General features: G+C 29.1%; 5 protein-coding genes across 6 annotated transcripts in view; 3 read left to right on the forward strand and 2 right to left on the reverse strand.

Annotated features, from left to right (window-relative positions):
* LOC111685664 (acidic phospholipase A2 PA4) overlaps window positions 1-7892 on the reverse strand; it is an 18101-nt gene extending 10209 nt beyond the window's left edge. The window contains exon 1 of one of the 2 annotated variants that reach the window (XM_046947484.1): window positions 7613-7887. The gene's annotated coding sequence lies outside the window, so the exon portion shown is untranslated. Of the gene's footprint in view, window positions 1-7612 lie in introns of both variants that reach the window. The other variant, XM_046947483.1, reaches the window with a different exon arrangement.
* Window positions 7893-9549: 1657 nt separating this feature from the next.
* On the forward strand, window positions 9550-11307 carry LOC111679109 (required for meiotic nuclear division protein 1 homolog). The gene has a single exon (XM_023440607.2). The coding sequence runs from the start codon at window positions 9680-9682 to the stop codon at window positions 10961-10963; it is 1284 nt and encodes a 427-aa protein (XP_023296375.2). The 5' UTR covers window positions 9550-9679; the 3' UTR covers window positions 10964-11307.
* Window positions 11294-14094, reverse strand: LOC111679105 (autophagy-related protein 9A). Its single transcript, XM_023440603.2, has one exon. The coding sequence runs from the start codon at window positions 13913-13915 to the stop codon at window positions 11450-11452; it is 2466 nt and encodes an 821-aa protein (XP_023296371.1). The 5' UTR covers window positions 13916-14094; the 3' UTR covers window positions 11294-11449.
* Window positions 14095-15902: 1808 nt separating this feature from the next.
* LOC111679111 (ribosomal protein 63, mitochondrial) lies at window positions 15903-16455 on the forward strand. The gene is made up of 2 exons (XM_023440610.2): window positions 15903-16177; window positions 16240-16455. Exons 1-2 carry the CDS (start codon window positions 16007-16009, stop codon window positions 16387-16389), a joined length of 321 nt encoding a protein of 106 aa, XP_023296378.1. The 5' UTR covers window positions 15903-16006; the 3' UTR covers window positions 16390-16455.
* A 1719-nt stretch (window positions 16456-18174) lies between these two features.
* On the forward strand, window positions 18175-20703 carry LOC111679112 (translation factor waclaw, mitochondrial). Its single transcript, XM_023440611.2, has 5 exons — window positions 18175-18350; window positions 18419-18992; window positions 19232-19500; window positions 19563-20496; window positions 20560-20703. Exons 1-5 carry the CDS (start codon window positions 18292-18294, stop codon window positions 20683-20685), a joined length of 1962 nt encoding a protein of 653 aa, XP_023296379.2. The 5' UTR covers window positions 18175-18291; the 3' UTR covers window positions 20686-20703.
* Window positions 20704-20734: the final 31 nt, after the last annotated feature.

Below are 20734 nucleotides of genomic sequence, written 5' to 3' on the forward strand. Positions count from 1 at the left end.
TCTTTCTATCTATCTATCTATCTATCTATCTATCTATCTATCTATCTATCTATCTATCTATCTATCTATCTATCTATCTATCTATCTCTCTCTATCTAACTATCTTCAACTTAATCATGATAAACGTCAAGAAAATTACCGCATGATGTTGAAATCTTTCTGAAATCTTCAAACAAATATTACCTACAATATAAATAGTTAAACATTTAAATTAAAATAATTGCGCACTCTTACTTCAAAATGTTGTGTTTTATCAAGAGACTGGTTATAATAAATCTCCTTAAGTTAACTACAAGTACTAGATACATTCATACTTACTACTCAAAATGACCTTAAATAATATTTTTTTTACTTCATTATTTAAGTGTTACAGAATCTTATAGAGTTTAAACTTTAAAGTTTTTTTAATGGTCGAAGAAAAAAGTTATATTCGTACATCATCAACAACAGTCCTTGTTAAAAACGTGTATTATAAACGTTTTTTTAATATTTTTTTATTAAAAACTTTTTAAACTATATATTTTTTATTATAATTCTTAAGCAGAATATTCATAAAAACATCTAAGTTACTTAATTAGTTTAAACTTTAAACTAAATATTCATTTTAGAGATATTACAACTTAGCCGGTTGATGTTGGTTGGTGGTGCTGCGCAAACTCAGATTGCAGTCTTTTTCGTGACATTGAAAACCACCTTCTAAAAAGTCGTAGTATCTTTTTTTATTTAAGATTTGATCTTAACCCAATCATGTAAACCAGTTTTGAAATTTTATAAACAGCAGTAGTATTGTTTTGAATTTAATATTTCTTTTTTGTTTTTATTATTATTTTCTGAAAAAAAGAGTAAAACAACAAAAACTTTTAAATATATAATTTATAGACATAAACAAATTGTGAATTTTGTTGTTATTTTAATTTTGGGTGTTTAAAGTTTTTGAGTCATAATTTTGTTTTAAACAATTAATTTAATTTTAAATTGCTTAATTAAAAAAAATCGCAATTAAAATGTTTGTTAACAACTAAAATAATTGTTGTTTTAATTATGATTTTAATTTTAATTATATTATTGTCTATATTTATTTTTGTTTTTTAAGAAAGTTGAATATGTGTATGGTAAAATTTTTGTGGACTACACTGCACTATTCTACAGTCCAGGCTAAAGTCCATGCTATAGTTCAGACTAAGATCATTATACCACTATAGTCTAGACTACAGACTTTTGAATAGCCCATACTATAGACCATTTTATGGTCTAAACTATAGTTTTTTTTTTTTTGCCCAGACTAGAGACTATTCTATTGTCAAAACTATATTCAAAACTATAGTCTTTTCAATAGTCTTTACTTTAGTCCAGACAATAGTATTTCTTAAGTCCAGACTATCATATTTTCTAAAGTCCAGACTATTATACACTACTTTATAGTAAAACTTTCCATTCAAAAATGTTAATTTTAATTAATTACCTATCTAATAATCAAACAAATAGATTCCTACAAGGTTTTCTACATTAAGCTATTTAATTAAATATTTTTATATATAGATTACAATTCAATTACCTTACCCATCAAATAAAGCAGTTCGTTCATATTAAAGGATTCATTATAAATATAAGTAGTCACAAATAAAACCGTTTAACATTTAACCGCAAGGCCATTTTGTATAAATTTTTTTTAATTTAAACTGTTGTTATTATTTACTAAATCTATTAGCACTTTGGTTAAATTTTAACAGTCATTGATCTAATGTGCTATTTAGTATTTAATATTATAATGATTATATCTATAGTAATCAACTGTAGTAGCAGTTTTGTAAACAATCATATCTTCATCATAAACCATCATCATCATCTTATTGTTTAAAATTTGTAAAGGCACAAAAAAGTTAATGAACTCTGACTAATAAAGCGAAAACAATATGCTTCTTTTTTTCTTCATGAGGGAGTATTTTTTTAACAAGTTTCATTATTATTGAAAATCTTATTATTTGCTGTTAAAATTAAAAAAATCGAAAGTGTTAATTGTTAAGCATATTTTTATTTGCATTGTCATACTAGTTGTATACTTTTGCTAAGATATTTTTTGAAATAACTTATATACTTGTTTACTTTTAAAGAATATTTCAATAGTTTTTTGTACATACTGACTAACTTTTTTAAAGGTATAGTAGTCTCGAATCTGACTTACTTTTCTAAAGGAAAAGTAGTCAGAATCTGACTTATTTGTCTTTAGGAAATGTTGTCAGAATCTAACTTCATATTTGACTTACTTTTTTCAGTAGGAAAAGAAGTCAATATATTTTTTATTGGAAAAGATGTAAGAATCTGACTTACTTTTCTATTGGAAAAGATGTCAAATCTGACTTACTTTTCTATAGGAAAAGTAGTTGGAATCTGACTTACTTTTCTATTGGAAAAGTAGTCGGAATCTGACTTACTTTTCTATAGGAAAAGTAGTTGGAATCTGACTTACTTTTCTATAGGAAAAGTAGTTGGAATCTGACTTACTTTTCTATAGGAAAAGTAGTCAGAATCTGACTTACTTTTCTATAGGAAAAGTAGTCAGAATCTGACTTACTTTTCTATAGGAAAAGTAAAGTAGTCAGAATCTGACATACTTTCTATAGGAAAAGTATTCAGAATCTGACTTTTTTGCATATAGAAAAAAAGTAGTCAGAATCTGACTTATTTTTCTATAGGAATAATAGACAGAATCTGACTTATTTTTCTATGAGAATAATAGACAGAATTTAACTTATTTTTCTATAGGAAAAGTAGAGAGAATTTTGCTTACTTTTCTATAAGAAAAGTAGTCAGAATTTGACTATCTTTTCTTTGGAAAATTAGTCAGGATCTTGCATACATTTCTATATATATTACTCTACATTACTATTTTTACAATAAGAAAAATAGTCAAAATCTGACTTACTTTTCTATAGAAAATATTGGTCCAATTTGAAGATAATGCAATGAAATTTGGTACATGATCTTGTATTGTTCCAGGGACGAAGCCTATTGAAAATGGTTAACATCGATCCATTATTTCACCTAGTCCCCATACAACTGCCTCGCCCGGCTATAATTTCTTATTTGTTTTGTATTGTAAAAGTTTCCTAAAGGTAAAATATTCTAGAAATATTGTGGTTTTATAAATAAAATTCGTCCATGCATTAAGGTCAATAAACAATAAAGAATCATAATTGAAATATGATCATCTAACACTTTCCAGTAAAATACCTTGTTAATTAATTTTATTTTTGCTATTTATTGATTTAACAAATTTGCACAATTTCTGCAAGTATCTAGTAGTACAAAAAAAAATAAATATTTCAAATAGTAATATTGTATTTTTTAATGTTGACATAAGATGTTCTTGATTTTTTCGCAATACACCCAGCAAACATTAAATTTAAATATTTTATTTGATTTCTAATTATGTTTCATTTTTATACCCTTCACTTTCGTGAGAAGGGTATATATAAGTTTGTCATTCCGTTTGTAATTTCTATAATATAATTTTCCGACCGTATAAAGTATATATATTCCATATCCTTATAATAGCGGAGTCGATTAAGCCATGTCCGTCTGTCCGTCCGTCTGTTCGTCCGTCTATCTGTCTGTCTGTCTGCCTGTTGAAATTAGTTTTTATTGACAAATTGTTGTGTTTAGTTTGTCTTAAAAGTAATTTTAATAATTAGTTTTTTTATTTATTAATTAAAACGTGTTAAGATGTTGGCAAATAAAGGTATATTATTTTATTAGTAGCTACTATTTATGTTGGTAAAGCTTTGAAATAAATAAATCTTGTTGTAGAAGACGACGAGTTTATTTAATTTTAAGAAAAATGATTGGTGATTTTCTTACGATTTTTTTTCTTTTTTAATGAAAACTTTAAATATTTTCCGTTATTTTTATAAAGATTATCAAATTTCTTTTACACTGCAGTGTGCATTCTAGGAAATACATTTACTTTACAATATGATCTCACATATGGAAATTAAATTAAATTGTTTATATATTTGTTTGCGATTTTTTTAATTTTTATAATGTTTAAATCATTGCAATTTCAATTCTTCACAATTGTTGCGGAGAATACAAATTAGTTGCTTTAAAATAAAAACACGTGTACATAACGTCTCATAAATATTGGCATGATGGTACAAACGATCAACCTGCCTACCTACGAATGGCTTGAATTATATTATAATTGATGTTAATACACGTACGATCAGGAAAAACATTTAAGTTTATGTTTATGTACATATAGTGATATATTTAAAATGTTTTAATTTAAATTCATATAGAACTAGATAAAGTACATTTACATTCGATTAAAATGTCCGGAATAGTTTTGTAAATATTTAATTGATACAAATATCTGGAGTAATAAAAACTTTTATAGAAAAATGTTATTTTTTTCTTTAAAAAATGGATTTAGTTTCGATGTATCCTTCTTTTATAGAAAACCATGTAGGAAAGTATAGTCGGGCATGGCCGGCCATATGATACCCTACACTATTGAGTATGTTAAAAATGTGGATTCGTTTTTAATAATAAAGCATTTAATTGTTTACATTAATTGCGAAATATTTTAACAATTTGTTAAAAAAACAAGTATGAATTTATAGTCGGACATTGCCGACCATATGATACCCTACACCAGTCAGTATATTAAAATTGTGGATTTTTTTATATAAAGCATATAATTTGTTTTATTGTGAAATTTTTTACTTATTGTTGACAAAAAAGAGAAGGGGTAAATATGGGCCTAGCCTTTTACATTTTGGTATATGAGTTTACGTCTACTTCAAAGTCATTTATGTAGATTTTAATCGCTTTATTAGTAATTATAAGATAATTTTGACCTTCAAGTCATTTTCTGAAGGGGAGTTTGTATGGGGGCTAGGGTCAAATGAGGCCCGATCACTACAAAAATTAGTATTGTCATTTATTGTTCTATAAAACTAATTTTTGTTGATTTTTGTTGACATTATAAAACATATAACGTAATTGTGGACCTAAAGGCCCGATTCGGGGGTACGGTTGTATGGGGGCTAGGAGAAATAATGGACCGATTTCACCCATTTTCAATAGCGTTCGTCCTTGAATCAAAGAAAGAATATGTGCCAAATTTCATCAAATTATCTCGAAAATTGCGACCTGTAGCGTACGCACAAGGTTTACATTGACACACAGACAGACGGACGGACGGACGGACAGACGGGCATAGCTAAATCGATTCAGAAAGTGATTCTGAGCCCATTGGTGGGTTAAAGCCCGATTATTACGAAAATCGGTAGTATTATTAAGGCGAATGTATATAGATCTAAGTTTTGCATATTTTTATAGTGATGCTACAATATTTATAATAATTTTAAACTCAAAAGCCCTTTCCGGTGAGTGGGGTTGTATGGGGGCTAGGTGAAATAATGGACCGATTGCAACCATTTCCAATATATCTTAGAAATTCGAACTGTACTTTGCCCACAAGGTTTATATGGGCAGCCAGACGGAAGGACAGAGTTTAACCGAGTCAAAAAGTGTTTCTCAGTCGATCGGTATGCTTTAAGGTGGGTTTAGGACCAATATTTTTGTGTGTTACAAACATCAACATATAAACGTATAATACCCTCCCCACTATGGTGGTGTAGGGTATAAGTCAGGTTTTGAGTATCTCTACCATAGCAAAATAGGTCAGTATTTGATATTTCGGAAGACATTTTAAGAATTTGTTTTGCGATTTATTTTAATGGTTTAAAAACTAAGTATTTCCACACAAGTGACCAAATATGGTACTATTTTAGTCTATTCAAATTAAATTGTCTTTGTCCTCTTAAATCAAGGTATTAGAAATGTTCTTTTGCAACTCATGCTTAATGTCTTTTAAATTAGTTAAATCATAATTTTTATCGATTTTCCAAATAGAAACTATTTTACATACATATACGCATACGGGTGCTTTTTCCATCAATAAATGCGTAAGATAGTATACAGAAATATGTATATATACATATAGTTTGTAAATATGTGTGTGTAAATCTATGTACTATAGTTGACTTAGTTATGTACATAACATGACCTTCAAAATGAACTCCTGTTCTTTTACACAATTGTCCATATGACAGTTAGACACAATGTAGGCGACAATACGTCAAACTGATTTTATTTAGTTACAATAGAAAAATTTTGTGAAAAATTGATCGATTTTGAATGGACCTTTTGTGAGAATATAAATATTAAGTGAAAATTTTAAATTTTTTGTGTAAATTTTAAATTTTAGTGAAAATTTTAATTTTAAGTGAAAATTTTAAATTTTTTGTGTAAATTTTAAATTTTAGTGAAAATTTTAATTTTAAGTGAAAATTTTAAATTTTAGTAAAAATCTTAAATTTTAGTGAAAATTCTAAATTTTAGTGAAAATTTTAAATTTAAGTGAAATCTTTAAATTTTAGTAAAAATTTTAATTTTTAGTCAAAATTTTAAATTTTAGTCAAAATTTTAAATTTTAGTCAAAATTTTAAATTTTAGTAAAAATTTAAAATTTTAGCGAAAATTTAAAATTTTAGTGAAAATGTAAAATTTTAATGAAAATTTTACATTTTAGTGAAAATTTTAAATTTTAGTGAAAATTTTAAATTTTAGTGAAAATTTTAAATTTTAGTGAAAAATTTTAAATTTTAGTGAAAATTTTATATTTAGTGAAAATTTCAAATTTTAGTGAAAATTTCAATTTTTAGTGAAAATTTTAAATTTTAGTTAAAATTTTCAAATTTTAGTAAAAATTTTCAAATTTTAGTAAAAATTTGAAATTTTAGTGAAAATTTCAAATTTTAGTAAAAAATTTAAAATATATTTAAATTTATAGAGACCCAGGAAAGTTAGTGGTTAGTCTGGTAGAACGGGGCTAATGGGTTCCCAATAGAGGTTGAACTTTTACTTTAAAGGCTACATTGGACTCAGGCGGGACAACAGACTTATAAATAAACATGTCTTTGCTATATAAGAACACGCCAATTTTAAGGACACGGTGATACTTTTTCAACTAACTAGTGAATAACGCTCACCCGTCGCTTTGTATATTAGACACACAGGTAGCAATCTAAGTTTCCGCACATTTCTTGAACATTTAAACTATCTAATCACTGTCCCGTGACGGACATCACAGGGACTTTACCAGTAATCGGAAGAAACTTTGTTCTGCGGTTTACAGATTACCTTGGTAACGACGGTCAGGCCGATAACTATTGTTCGGTTCGTAAAAGTTTTGGATCTCGATTAAATGGTGTACAAAGACGATTATTATCGATGAACAGTTTTTTGTAACACAATTTTCTCAATCAAATATAATTGAGATCCCTTTCAAAAAAATACTTTAACGCTAAAAACTGACATTCTTACGAAACATAAAACATGAATTCCAGTTCATAATTAAATCTATTTCCCTCTTGAAAAAAAATTGGGAAATGTATTAGTTTTACAGAAAATTATCACTATTTTAAACTCTGTTATGCTCGAGCGATAATGGAGGTCCTCATTAATGAGCCGATAGGTATATGATAAAAAAATATATTTTAAATCGTGGTAGTAAATAACAAATAATCAGTAATAAAACTCTTACTTATTAAATTTTAATTTAAACTTCTTTGGAATATTTTAAATTTGTTCCAAGAACACCTTCAATAATTATTTTCGCTTATCGCCTGTCGTTGCAATTGTAATTTTCAAATTTTGTCCAATAAAAGAGCAGACACCATAGAAATTTATACAAAAATTACTTGCACTTGAACTATGTATATTTTCTTAGAACAACTAAACACAATAACAAAAAACTTAATTTATTTTCTTTTTTAATTTAATAACTTTTATTCAAAAAATCTTTAAAATATTCAGCAATTTCTTTTTTTATTTATTTTTACAAAATTTATTTTTTAAATATATTTTAGCACCATTTTAAATTGTTAAAAACTTTTTTTTTAAATAAATTTTATTTCAAATAAATGCATTCGATTAAAATAAGTTTAAATAAAAAACAGTTAAATTTTATATTATAAATTATTATTTTATTTTGTACATTAATTTGTAACTATTTTTGTTGAATATTCTTGTTTTTGTTACGACGACCAACGTAATAGTACTTTATTTCAAAACGGTTGCGGTAAGACTGAACTTGATTCTTGAGCATTACGAACAGATAAACTTGGACTTGGCCTAATAGCGGCGACTGAGGTGTTAGTGACGATGACTACTACACACAAAACATAAACATTAAGAAAAACACAACAAAACAAACCAAAAGCAAAAAAATAACAGACAATATGTTCATATTTAACAGTAACAGTAGCAGCAGCAAAAATGAACGCCAGCAGCACTATACACAGCATCTGCATCATTTTAAGCATTAGCGTTGACGTCACTTCTTTTAGTTCTTACCATTCTTGTTGTTCATTAGTTTACATAATACTAAAGCTTTTTTGGCGCCAAATAATAAAAGTTTATAAGTATATATGTATAATAATAGATGTTTAAAAACAAAACGTTTACAATTCAATTAATTTAGCAGGAAATTTGTTAGTTTATAAGGCTTCTGGGTCACATTTGTAATGTAAATAATAGTCGCATCTACATGAGAGGTTCTTTTTTATAGGAAATTTATTTATTTTTTTAATGTTCATGTATGTATTTTGATTTAATGCAACTAATTGTATAAAAGACAGGTGTAATTTGTATAATTAAATTTTTAGAAATATTATATCAAATGTCACCCAAAAGTCTTAATCGACCTACCTCAACCATACCACTCGGGAAATTGAAAGATTGACAATAATTTCACGGCAAAAGCTTTTTGTTCGTTACAAATAGCTTGTAGTTACAAAAAAAGCTTTTAACATTTTCATTTAAGTATGCGCTAATATTATGAATGAAACAGCTTGTAGTAACATTTTAATGACGTCAATTGTTAAAAGCTATAAAACTTAGGCATTTGTATGGATTTAATTTTTAAGAATGTAGGAGAAAAGAATTTTGAAAACATTTTCCTAAAAGGAAATTATGAACACATTTTTCTAGATATAGATAGTTAGATAGATAGATAGATAGATAGATAGATAGATAGATAGATAGATAGATAGATAGATAGATAGATAGATAGATAGATAGATAGATAGATAGATAGATAGATAGATAGATAGATAGATAGATAGATAGATAGATAGATAGATAGATAGATAGATAGATAGATAGATAGATAGATAGATAGATAGATAGATAGATAGATAGATAGATAGATAGATAGATAGATAGATGGATAGATAAATAGATAGATAACAAAATTGCTATAAATTTTTCCATTAATAATTTTAAAAATTAATATGAAAAGAAGAAAAATATGAACATAGATATTAAAGAATTAATTTGTTGTATTTTACAACAAATTTCAAAAGAAAACTATTTTTCCATTAAATTTTACTCAACATTTTTACATTACATATTTTACTTCCAACACTGTCAATATACGGCACTAACTGAACATACCACATCCGCATAAAACCATGTTTTTCGCACAGCTGTTCAGTTTAAAAAAGTTCGGTAAATAAAATATTACGGTTTGTGGAAGAATATTACAGCATACATGTTCTTTAAAATGTTTGAATTGTTATCTAAATTATAACTTAAAAAAAAACATAAAATGAATTTTGCTCGTTTAGCAGTTAAAAAAGGCATTGCCGCCCTTACAATTGGAAGATGTCAGCCGGTGGCGGTGGGACACAGAAATTATGTTTCACAAAAAAATAAAGTAAATCTTATAAAATTTCATTTAGAATCAAAATTGCAACATTTAGAGTCAAGAGCGTTATCTACACCAAATGTCCTACGTTTGGCCCATAAAAATGCCACGCCACAAGCTGTACCTGCTGCCGCCACTAGCGCAGTATTAAATCAAATCAATAAGAAGCGCAAAAAACGTACGGAACGCACTGATTTAGCTGCATTGGGATTTTTTAATGTCACTGCCTTTTCAACTGCCGAGGAGTATGATCTGGAGCATTTGTTTATAGCCATTAAGGAACAAAGACTATATGAAGCCAAAAAATTCTTTTCCACCGATAATTTGGGTGTAGAACAGGATGTGTTGTATGTCACGGCCAAGTACCAGGTGGGCGAAGAAGTTAGAGACATGTTTTTCTTTCGTGAGGGATCTGTGGTCATGTGGAATTTCAGTGATATTGAGACCAATAATGTGTTGTCTTTTCTAAAGCCTTTTGAGAAGGATTCCTATCTGAAGCCTTTGGTGCGCAGTGAAAGTGAAGTTATGCCCTATACATATATACCACCTTCGGCCGTAGACATAGAAGGAGATTTGGTATCCTCAGCTGATATAGAACCTGCCAGAGCATTTTTTCAAAATGGCAAATTCTTTTTAACTTCTGGAGAGGATAATTTCTACAATAAATATACCTTCTCTAATGCCTTGGCAACTTCTATTAAACTGGGTATTTGGGAAGCTACCTTAGATCGTTATATAGATTCCATGGCTTTCCTAACAGATGATATGAAAAAGGGAAGACGTATACGCATCTCCAGGGAAGAAGTTTTACGTAAAACTGGTGAATTGTTAGCATTACGACATGTTATCAATTTGTCCTCCGATTTATTAGATACCCCTGACTTCTATTGGGATCGTGAAGATCTAGAAGCGTTGTATGTACAAGTCTGTAACTATTTCTCTATATCCCGTCGTACCAAGGTAATGAATGAAAAAATCAATCATTGCGTTGAGCTGGCAGAATTAATATCGCACAATTTAAATGAGGCCCACAATACCCGTTTAGAGTGGATGATCATTATTTTGATTATGATTGAAGTCGGTTTTGAGATTATCCATTATATAGATCGTTATTATGGTAACGAAAATGAGGACGATCATAAACCTAAGGTTACAACGTCAACAACTAATCCTTGTATACAATAAGTTTGTATTTAAATAATTTTTTTTATATGTATATGGTTTATTTTTTACATAAGGATTTATGTATTGAAAATGTGAGTAAAATTAAAAATTTCATAAGAATGTTTATTATGGAAAATTAAAATAGAAAACGAAGTTATTTTGTTGAAATGGAATTAATTTTTATTACCAATAAAAATTTCACAGGAAACGTTTATGATTTGCGTATTAAAAAGGTTTTCTATCGAATCGAAATGGGAATAGTCCCGAAGGTGATTTGAAAGTTTTTGTTTTTAATTTTTAATCGATTAATTCAATCTGTACAACTTATACATAAAAGAAAAAATATCATTATTTAAATTTTTTAACACATTTTTTTATTACTATAAGATTTTGATTTCATTTTTTACACGATTTTATGTTTTAATTTCTTGCGCTCTCTCTCTCTCTCTATGTCTTCTTCAGGACAAAACTAAGTTCTTAATAATTTTATAACCAATTAAGTTGATGCTATGACTGTAGACCCAATAATGGTGTAGTCTCCACAGCTGATGAGGATGTTACTATAGTATCGGTAAATACAACATTACGAGGTCTAGTATTGCCTTCCTCTACGACTTCAGTACAATGCTCCTCACCACTAGAAGATTTTTTAACTTTGTGATGCATTTCATGCATATACAATGCACTTAGACACATATCTGCTACAGTCAAATCGTTCGGTTTATTTTCCCACAACGAATCGGGGCCATAGAGGCTATAAATTAGTGATTGCTGTTGCGAAGGACCATCTATGCTGCCTTCGAGTTTAGATACACGCAATCTTTTCATTTTCTTTGAGGGTGCCGGAAGATTGTCTCTTAAATGCGAGTGCTCTGCACCAAGACTTTGTTGTAGCATTTGTTCAAAATAACATTGACACTGTTGGCCAGCCATTGATGGTTTACCTTCGGTGTTCTTGGGTGTAGTGTGAGCATTGTGTCGGAACAACAAGGACTTGGCTACTGAAGAGTATTCATCTTGTATGTTTCCAAATGACAAAAGACTTTCTGTTAATGGATTGAGATTTGCAAAATCCCTCTTCTGTTTGGTGGTTGCTGCTACACCACCTACTGCTGCGGCTTTGCTTAGATCAGTTAAAGCGGTTTGACGAACAGCTTTTACAAAATCGAGCGCCTCGGGTGGCATTTGCCATTCGGGATTGGTTAAGGTAAAGTGCAGTAGAGACAATTCTGTTTTGCCATTAGTGGTAGCGGCAGCCATATTCTCCGATTGATGTAGCGAGGTGGTAGATAAATCCATTTGCCATTCCGGATTGCCGTGTTTACGAACATCCATTTGAGCAAAAGAGCACACATTGCCCACACCCCTTACAGATACGGTAAAGCTTCTAAAGAACTTTACAATTTCCAAAGCCTTGGGACGAAAAACAAATAACAGTTGAAAGGGCGTTATAAGAGGACTTATAATTTCGTTAAGATAATAGGCAGCTTTAAATTGAAAGAAGTAACCAAACTCTTTTTGAACCAAGGAAGTGTGAGCCTGATTTTTCCAATTACTGGGTAAATAATGCACATGAGCTAAAATGGCAGTCATTAGTTGTTCCGGACACCAAATCATATTCTCATCCGGTATCATACTGCGACATATTAAACCAATTACCGACAATACTGTAATAATTGTTAGCATGTGTTCCACTTGAAATACATATTCATCGTAGATACCTAAAGCCAAAAGCAGCAAGAGTATACCACCTGAGATGAACAATATATTCTTCGCCAATACTGCCATTAGTGGTGACGAAAAAGAATTTAAATAACGATTGGCATATTCGTACGCACGATTAAGACGAGCATCTAGTTCATGATCCAATTCATTAAAATGCCTTAAGTATAAGCGGCCATAGTTAGACCAAGTGCGCATACCAAAAGCCCCGGGTTCTTTCTTTAGAATATCAGCATAGGTAAACGAGAAGAGTATTAATTGCCACACAAATATTAAAGGAGCTAATAAAAAATTAGCTATAGCTATCCAAAAAATTAGATTTGATAATCTTTTTGCCAACTCCACTTGATTGCCTCTTATCGAGTAGTCATCTCTTAGCTGCCAATTGTTTTGAAATGGTGATCCTGGACTGCGAAACAATATTAAATCGATATTGAATAACAAACCTTTCGAAAGAACAACCATCTCTCCACACAATGGCACATTGAAACGTACAGGCAGTAGATTTTTATTCATTAAAGCCACCAAATAATTCTTAAACCTCAATATACGATGATATATATCCAAATCAGTCAAGTGATCCTTATCTATACACATATGCTGCTCCGCCTGAACCTCTCTTACCTTCTTCTTAATTTCATGCCAAGTGATGTTGTCCAAATTTCCATCGTCTATGTGTAAAGCAGTATTATAGAATTTCTTAATATCCCAATATTGAGACAAGTGATACAATACTTTGACACTGCGTATTAATAAATAAATCGACGCAATAAATAGCACCAACACAGTTAGACCTCCAAAATTATCTACGCACTTATCCATGGGTATTATTACATCAGATATTGAGGTTTTCGTATGATTGCCTGGTGTTAAATCATTTCCAAAGAGTTTATCATGATTGATACAGTGCACAGTGAAGGTGATGAGCCAAATGACAAAGGCAAACTGTATCAATTGAAATATTTCGTCGAGAACAATTATCACAAAACCATGCTTTTGATGGTAGTGATACATACGTGTAAAAAATGAATCTAAATCCTCGATATGATTCCATCGTGAACGATTTATTTCGGGGACTGTGTGCAAAAGAACACCACTATTTCGAGGAGTGTCCTCATCATTGTTCGTTGCTTCGTTATCATTCTGCTGCTGCTCCTCCTGCTGCTGCTGCAGATGATGTTCGGGTATTACAAATTTATTTTCTTCGTCGCTTAATGTCTTGTAGTTTATATTTTTTGAACCACTGGCCATGAGAAATATTTTTATTAACTTTATTCTTGTTTTCTTCTGTACAGAATAGTAAATCGCTTTGTTTGACCTTCTTCTTTATAACTACAAAAAAATATAATATAAACACAGAGAAAAAAACACTTTTTACAACAAAAACGTTGATCAGCTGTTCACTTCTATTTAAAAAAAATATCCCCTCAATCACTGTTCGATGTTACCAGATGAGTGTTTAGAAATATTTGAAAATCGCTTAATCATTAATTCTGGGTATTATTCTACATCCCTATAGTTGGTATTATGTATTTTTGCTTCATCATACAACCATCTAAAAGTATATATAGCTCATCATACGTACTTCCCGAGTATGCATCTTCAGTTAATAATAGGGGCTTTTTTTAATCACTGGATTTATTTCATTTCAAGAAAAAAATATCTGTGAGTTATAGTGCAAGAACTAACATTTGGATTTAATATATCCAATTGTTTAAAAAATCCAGCTAATAATGTTAAGAGTTTTAGTATCTTCAGTAGGTATATTTTTTAAGATACTTATTATACATTTTTACACCTATGAGATACATGTTATATATTTTCTTAAGTATTATAATATATACACTAAAAAAGTGTTGTTCGCACATTAGTATTTTTTTTGTAGTTGTTTTTGACTCCATTTTTTATACACATTGGAAATTTGCTTTAAAAAACTCAGCACAGTTTGTAATATAGTGGACATATAGAGATATACAGTAATTCACATGTGGAAAAATGGATTTGTAAATAGTTTTAATGAGTCATATGCATAATTTTGTTTCCATCGATTACCTTATATTACGAAACAATTGAGTATATTTAGTTTTCAATTGTAAAAATAATAAAACAAAGTGCACTAAATTTCATTGATATTCAAAAGACGTTAAAAAGCAAAGCTTAGAAAGAATGAATTTTATTTGGAATTAATTCCCTTATATTTTTAATTCGGCTTTAAATTTTTGAATGTATCATTCTTTAAAATCTTTGAATTTAAATTCTAAAGCTGAATTCCTATTGAATTAATTCCTAAGAGAATTCATTCTTTATAAGAATGAATTCAATGGAATGATCATTCATATTTGTTTAATTCCTTCTATTACAAATTGAATGAAAGAAAAAAATTTAATTCAATTTTTAATATACAGAATGATTTTGAATTATAAAACAAAACTTTCATTCAATCTATTTCAAATTGAATGGTTGAAAAATTTTTAAATTCAATTTGTAAAAGATTGAATTCAAACAAAATTTATATCATTCCGAGGGAATTTAAAAATCAATAGGAATTGTTGAAATTAATTTTAATTCAATTTGTAACAGATTGAATGCAAACAAAATTAATTCATTCAGAAGAAATTTAACATTCTATAGGAATTAATTCATTAGAGAATTAATTCAACTACATCGAAAGCTTTAAGAATTAATTCTAGGAATTAAATCAAAGGGAATGAGTTTGAAGAATTGTTAATTCTTTAAAATATAATTCAATTTCAAATAAAGAATTAGGGAATGAATTCTTTCAGAGCTTTGTTAAAAAGTAATATTTAAAATCTAACTGGATGCGTACACAGTATTTAACATCTACAAATTAAAAAAATCCAATAGTAATAAAAATTGCATATAAAAAAAATTGCGAATATAGAAACTAAATTTTCATAAAATATATACTTTTTAACAAAATATCATTACTTAAATAAAAGTGTAATGTTCGTGAACAAAATTATTAATATATATTTAGAATTTTCTCATGGCATTTAATTTGCTCATTTTTTAAGAAAATAAATATTATATCTATCTTTAATAAATTTCATATTTTTATATCCTAAAAAGTTAATAAACCGATTAATATACATGTATATTCGAAAAACACAAAGTTTTCTAAAAATGATGGCAACATTAAAAAGTAATATTTTACTTACCCAAACTGAACATACCATTAAAAAAACTGCTGTTACAAAATTTCCCTATATTTTAAGCTGTCAAATCATAGCAACTTTTTTTTTAGCAAGATTCACGCAACTTCAAGAATCTAACAAATTTGTTTACATAAATCCTCGGAATTTTCAATAAAAATTGAGAAAAATGCGCTTAACTTTAATAAATCTCTTCAAAGATACTGTACCCGGTCATATATTTCGTGGCAAGAGACGTTTAGTTAAGCCTGTTAGTAAGAAAGCCATGGAAACACTTGAACGTGATTACCAACGCCAAGAGAAAATAATGTTACTCTTGAGACATCCCTATTTGACTGTTGTAAGTAGATTTGTGAATATATAGTGCCAAAATATATAGTAATTAATTTCTTAACTTTACAGGAAGAATCTTTTGGTCATGTTAAGGATTTAAAGAAATCTGAAGCCAAAATAAACATGTGGAATGATGCAAAAACAATGAAAAAATTAAAACCACATGTAACCCTGGAGGATCGCTTAAATCATTTAAAAGTTAAAGAATCATGGGATTAAATAGTCATTTTGTTACAGTACTCGTTAGTTGTTTTATTAAGTTAAAATAAATTTTTTTAACCCAAAGTTTCTTAAACGAGAAAAATGGCTTTAATGGCACAATATTCATATAGCACGATTTTGAATGAAGATGTCCAGAAGTATTTTCTTATTCAATGTTTTATAAAATTACTATGGAAAAGTAATCCCTTTGTTTAACTTGTTCATAAAATTTTTTTTAGAAGAGTTGTTAAATAATGACGAAATTTCTTTTCATCATTATACCCTACACCACTTTAGTGGGGAGGGTATATTGGGTTTGTGCTGATGTTTGTAACATACAAAAATATTCGTCATATACCTTAAAGTATACCAATCGGCTTAGAATCATTTTCTGAGTCGATTAAGCTATGTCCGTCTGGCTGGCTGTCCATGTAAACCTTGCGCAGGTACAGGCAATTTTCAAGATAATTGGATGAAATTTGGCACACACGCTTATCTTGGCCCAAGGACGAAGCCTATTGAAAATGGTTAAAATCGGTCATTATTTCGACTAGCCCCCATACAACCGTACCCCCCAAATAGGGCCTTTTGGCTCTAATTAATTGAAATGATCTATTATGTTAACAAAAGTCGGCAAAATTTAGTTTTATAGAACTTTAAATGACACTACCGATTTTTGTAATGATAGGGCTTCATTTGATCCTATCCCCCATACAAACTCCCCTTCAGAAAATGACTTAAAGGTCAAAATTCACTTACAAACACTAATAACACTTTTAAATTCTACATAAATAATATTGAAGAAGACTTAACTCCCCTACCAACATTTTTAAGGATAGTGCCATATTTTGCCCTACTCTCCTTTGAGCCCTCTTAAAAAAATATCTTTTTTTTTACCAAAAAAAATTAAAAATATTCCGAAATAAAGTTAAAAAAACAAACCAAATGCTTTATTTTTTTAAATAATCTCCATTTTTAACATACATACTGACTGTTTTAAATGTTGACATTTTCTATAGAAATGTCGATGAATTTGAGATGAATTTTTTCATAGAAACGTTGATCATGTCTTGTTGGAATTTTCTATAGAAGAGTTAATCAAGTTGTGATAGAAAAGTTTATTAAATTATGATGAACTCTTCTATAGGAATGTTTATTAAATTGAGATGAACATTTTTATAAAAAGGTTGATTAAATTGTGGTGAACTTTTCTATAAAAAAGTTAATGTAATTGTGAAGAACTTTATATAAAAAGTAATCAATTTTTTTATAGAATGTGTGGTATACAAATTGATCAAACACTAATGAACTTTTTTGAAACTATTCCTTAGTTTTAGCAAAACTATTTTCCAGCTTTATAGAGTAATTCAAATATTTCCTTTATCCAAAATCGTAATTCAGTATTTCACGTCTTTTTTTGATGTTTTATTTAATTGCATTATTAATGTATATTAAAAATTTAATAATTTATTTAACAGTATAGCAATTTACTGTTAATTTTATTTTTTTGTTTTAGAAGATATCATTTCGCAAATCTTTACATATTGGAAAAGAAGAAGCGAAAAACATATGCAACATACAATGATGCCAACTAGATGGAGTTAAAAGAAACAAAACAGAAGTCATTTCATAAATTTCTTAACTTTATATGAAAAAAGTGTGCAATAAACCATTGTTAACATTATTAATCATTTTTCCATAAGGCCCCTTAATTGTACTTTGAAAATACAACTAATACAAATATTTCACAATGTATTTGCATTTTGTCAATATATCAACTCATATGTTAAAACTCTTTTACTTATTTTTCTTTTCATAAAGTTGTCAACACTGTATTGTTATCTGCCAAAAATACCGGCATGGAATAGAAAAAGTTTTAATTTCAATTTCTACTAAAAACAAACAATAAAATAACATAAAATGTTGAAAACATGTCGAATAACATTGTGGCGATTCAATAATAAACTTTATCAGCTAAAGTAAGTGATTAAAATTGTTAAATTAACAAATATTCACTCACGTAATAGTCTCTATTGATCAAGTTTAGACTGCATACAACAACACGTTTTGCTACTACCAAGGCCAATAATGAAAATTCCACTAACGAATCTACAGATGAAAAACTAAATAATTTTGCCAATATACCAGTGGAACATATACGAAACTTTAGTATTATTGCACATGTGGATCATGGCAAAAGTACATTGGCCGACCGTTTGTTGGAACTGACTGGCGCCATATCACGTAACTCCGGCAATCAGGTATTGGATAGTTTACAAGTTGAAAAGGAGCGTGGAATAACGGTGAAGGCACAAACTGTATCCATATTTCATACTTATAAAAATGTCAAGTATTTATTGAATTTAATTGATACTCCTGGGCATGTGGACTTTTCCAATGAAGTTTCACGGTCATTGGCGGCATGTGATGGTGTTATTTTATTGGTCGATGCCTGTCATGGTGTACAAGCTCAAACAGTGGCCAATTATCATTTGGCTAAAACACGTAACTTGGCTGTGGTACCAGTGCTCAATAAAATCGATATTAAACATGCTAATCCGGAGAAAGTTTGCAAAGACTTAAAAAATTTGTTCAATATTGAAACGGATGATGTTTTGAAGGTTTGTTTTTATGCGATATAAATAATTATAAAGATGTGATGAACTTTTCTATAGAAATTTGGTCAAATTGTAATTGTGTTGATCTTCTTGATAGAAAATTGTAAATAACATTTTTATGAGAAATTTGATCAAATTGCGATTAATATTTCAAATTGTGAAAACTATTCTATAAAAAAGTTCATTAAATTGATTTTCTAAAGAAAAAAATACTTGATCAAATTCAAAAGTACTTTTTATAGGTTTCTGCTAAACTTGGTACTGGTGTTCCTGCTGTTTTAGATAGAGTTATTGAAGTAATACCACCACCAAAGGTAGATCGCAATTCAGCATTTCGTGCTCTTTTATTTGATAGTTGGTTTGATCGCTATCGGGGAGCATTGAATTTAATTTATGTATTAAATGGAAAACTTGAAGTTGGTCAAGAAATCCAATCTTTGAATACGAAAAAAGTGTATCCAGTTAAAAGCATATCCTTGTTAAGACCAGCTGAAACTGAACTCCCTTGCATGTAAGTATTTTATAAGAATATATTGAAAACTATAAAAATACTTATATTAACGGTTTTTAAAGAGCTGCTGGCCAAGTTGGTCTAATCGCCTGTAATATGCGCAACAGCAAAGAATCCATTATAGGTGATACAATACATTTAAAAAACGATATATGTGATGCTATAGGAACTTTCAAACCCCAACAACCCATGGTTTATGCTGGTATATTTCCTTCCGATCAGTCCAAACATGTTGCCTTGCGTAGTGCAATTGATAAATTAATTCTAAATGATTCAGCTGTTACTGTGAAAGTTGACTCCAGTCCAGCTTTAGGACAAGGTTGGCGTTTGGGTTTCTTGGGTCTTCTACATATGGAAGTATTTTGTCAGCGTTTAGAACAAGAGTTTGGTGCTGAGCCCATAATAACAGCACCCTCGGTAACGTATCGTGTGGTATTGAAAAATCCCAAAATGATAAGACAAATGGGCACTGATACAATGGAAATATCTAATGCTGCTCTATTTCCTGAACCTATAAATATCAAAGAATATTATGAACCATTGGTAAAGGGTACAATAATAACACCCAATGAATTTGTGGGCCAAATCATAAGTTTATGTGTCGAACGTAGAGGTATCCAGGAGAGTTCCATAAATATCGATAATGATCGCATGCTTATGAATTATATACTGCCTTTAAGTGAAATTATATTAGATTTCAATGATCATTTGAAATCATTAAGTTCCGGTTATGCTAGTTTTAATTATGAAGATTATGGTTATCATTTAACAAATTTGGTGCGTTTAGATATTCATCTAAATGGCAAACCGGTAGAAGAATTGTGCCGTATAGTTCATGTTACAAAAGCCAAAGATGTGGGACGTGATATGACAACTAAACTTAAAGAAATGATACCCAAACAAATGGTACAAATTGCCATACAGGCATGTGTGGGTAGTAAAGTTTTGGCAAGAGAAACTATTAAAGCTTATCGAAAGGATGTTACCGCTAAATTGGTAGGATGTACTTATATATTTTTTCTTATTCTTTTATTAAATTTTTTTTCTTTTATATTTCAGTATGGTGGAGATGTAACAAGACGTATGAAACTACTTAAACAGCAGGCTGAAGGCAAAAAGAAAATGCGTCAATTTGCCAACATTCGCGTACCACATGAAACTTTTATTAATGTCTTAAAACGTTAAGGAAAGTAGTAAAATTCAATCGAGAAATAATCATCTTCAAATTCCAACT

The sequence above is a fragment of the Lucilia cuprina genome, chromosome 3 (assembly GCF_022045245.1).
Source record: "Lucilia cuprina isolate Lc7/37 chromosome 3, ASM2204524v1, whole genome shotgun sequence".
Taxonomy (NCBI): domain Eukaryota; kingdom Metazoa; phylum Arthropoda; class Insecta; order Diptera; family Calliphoridae; genus Lucilia; species Lucilia cuprina.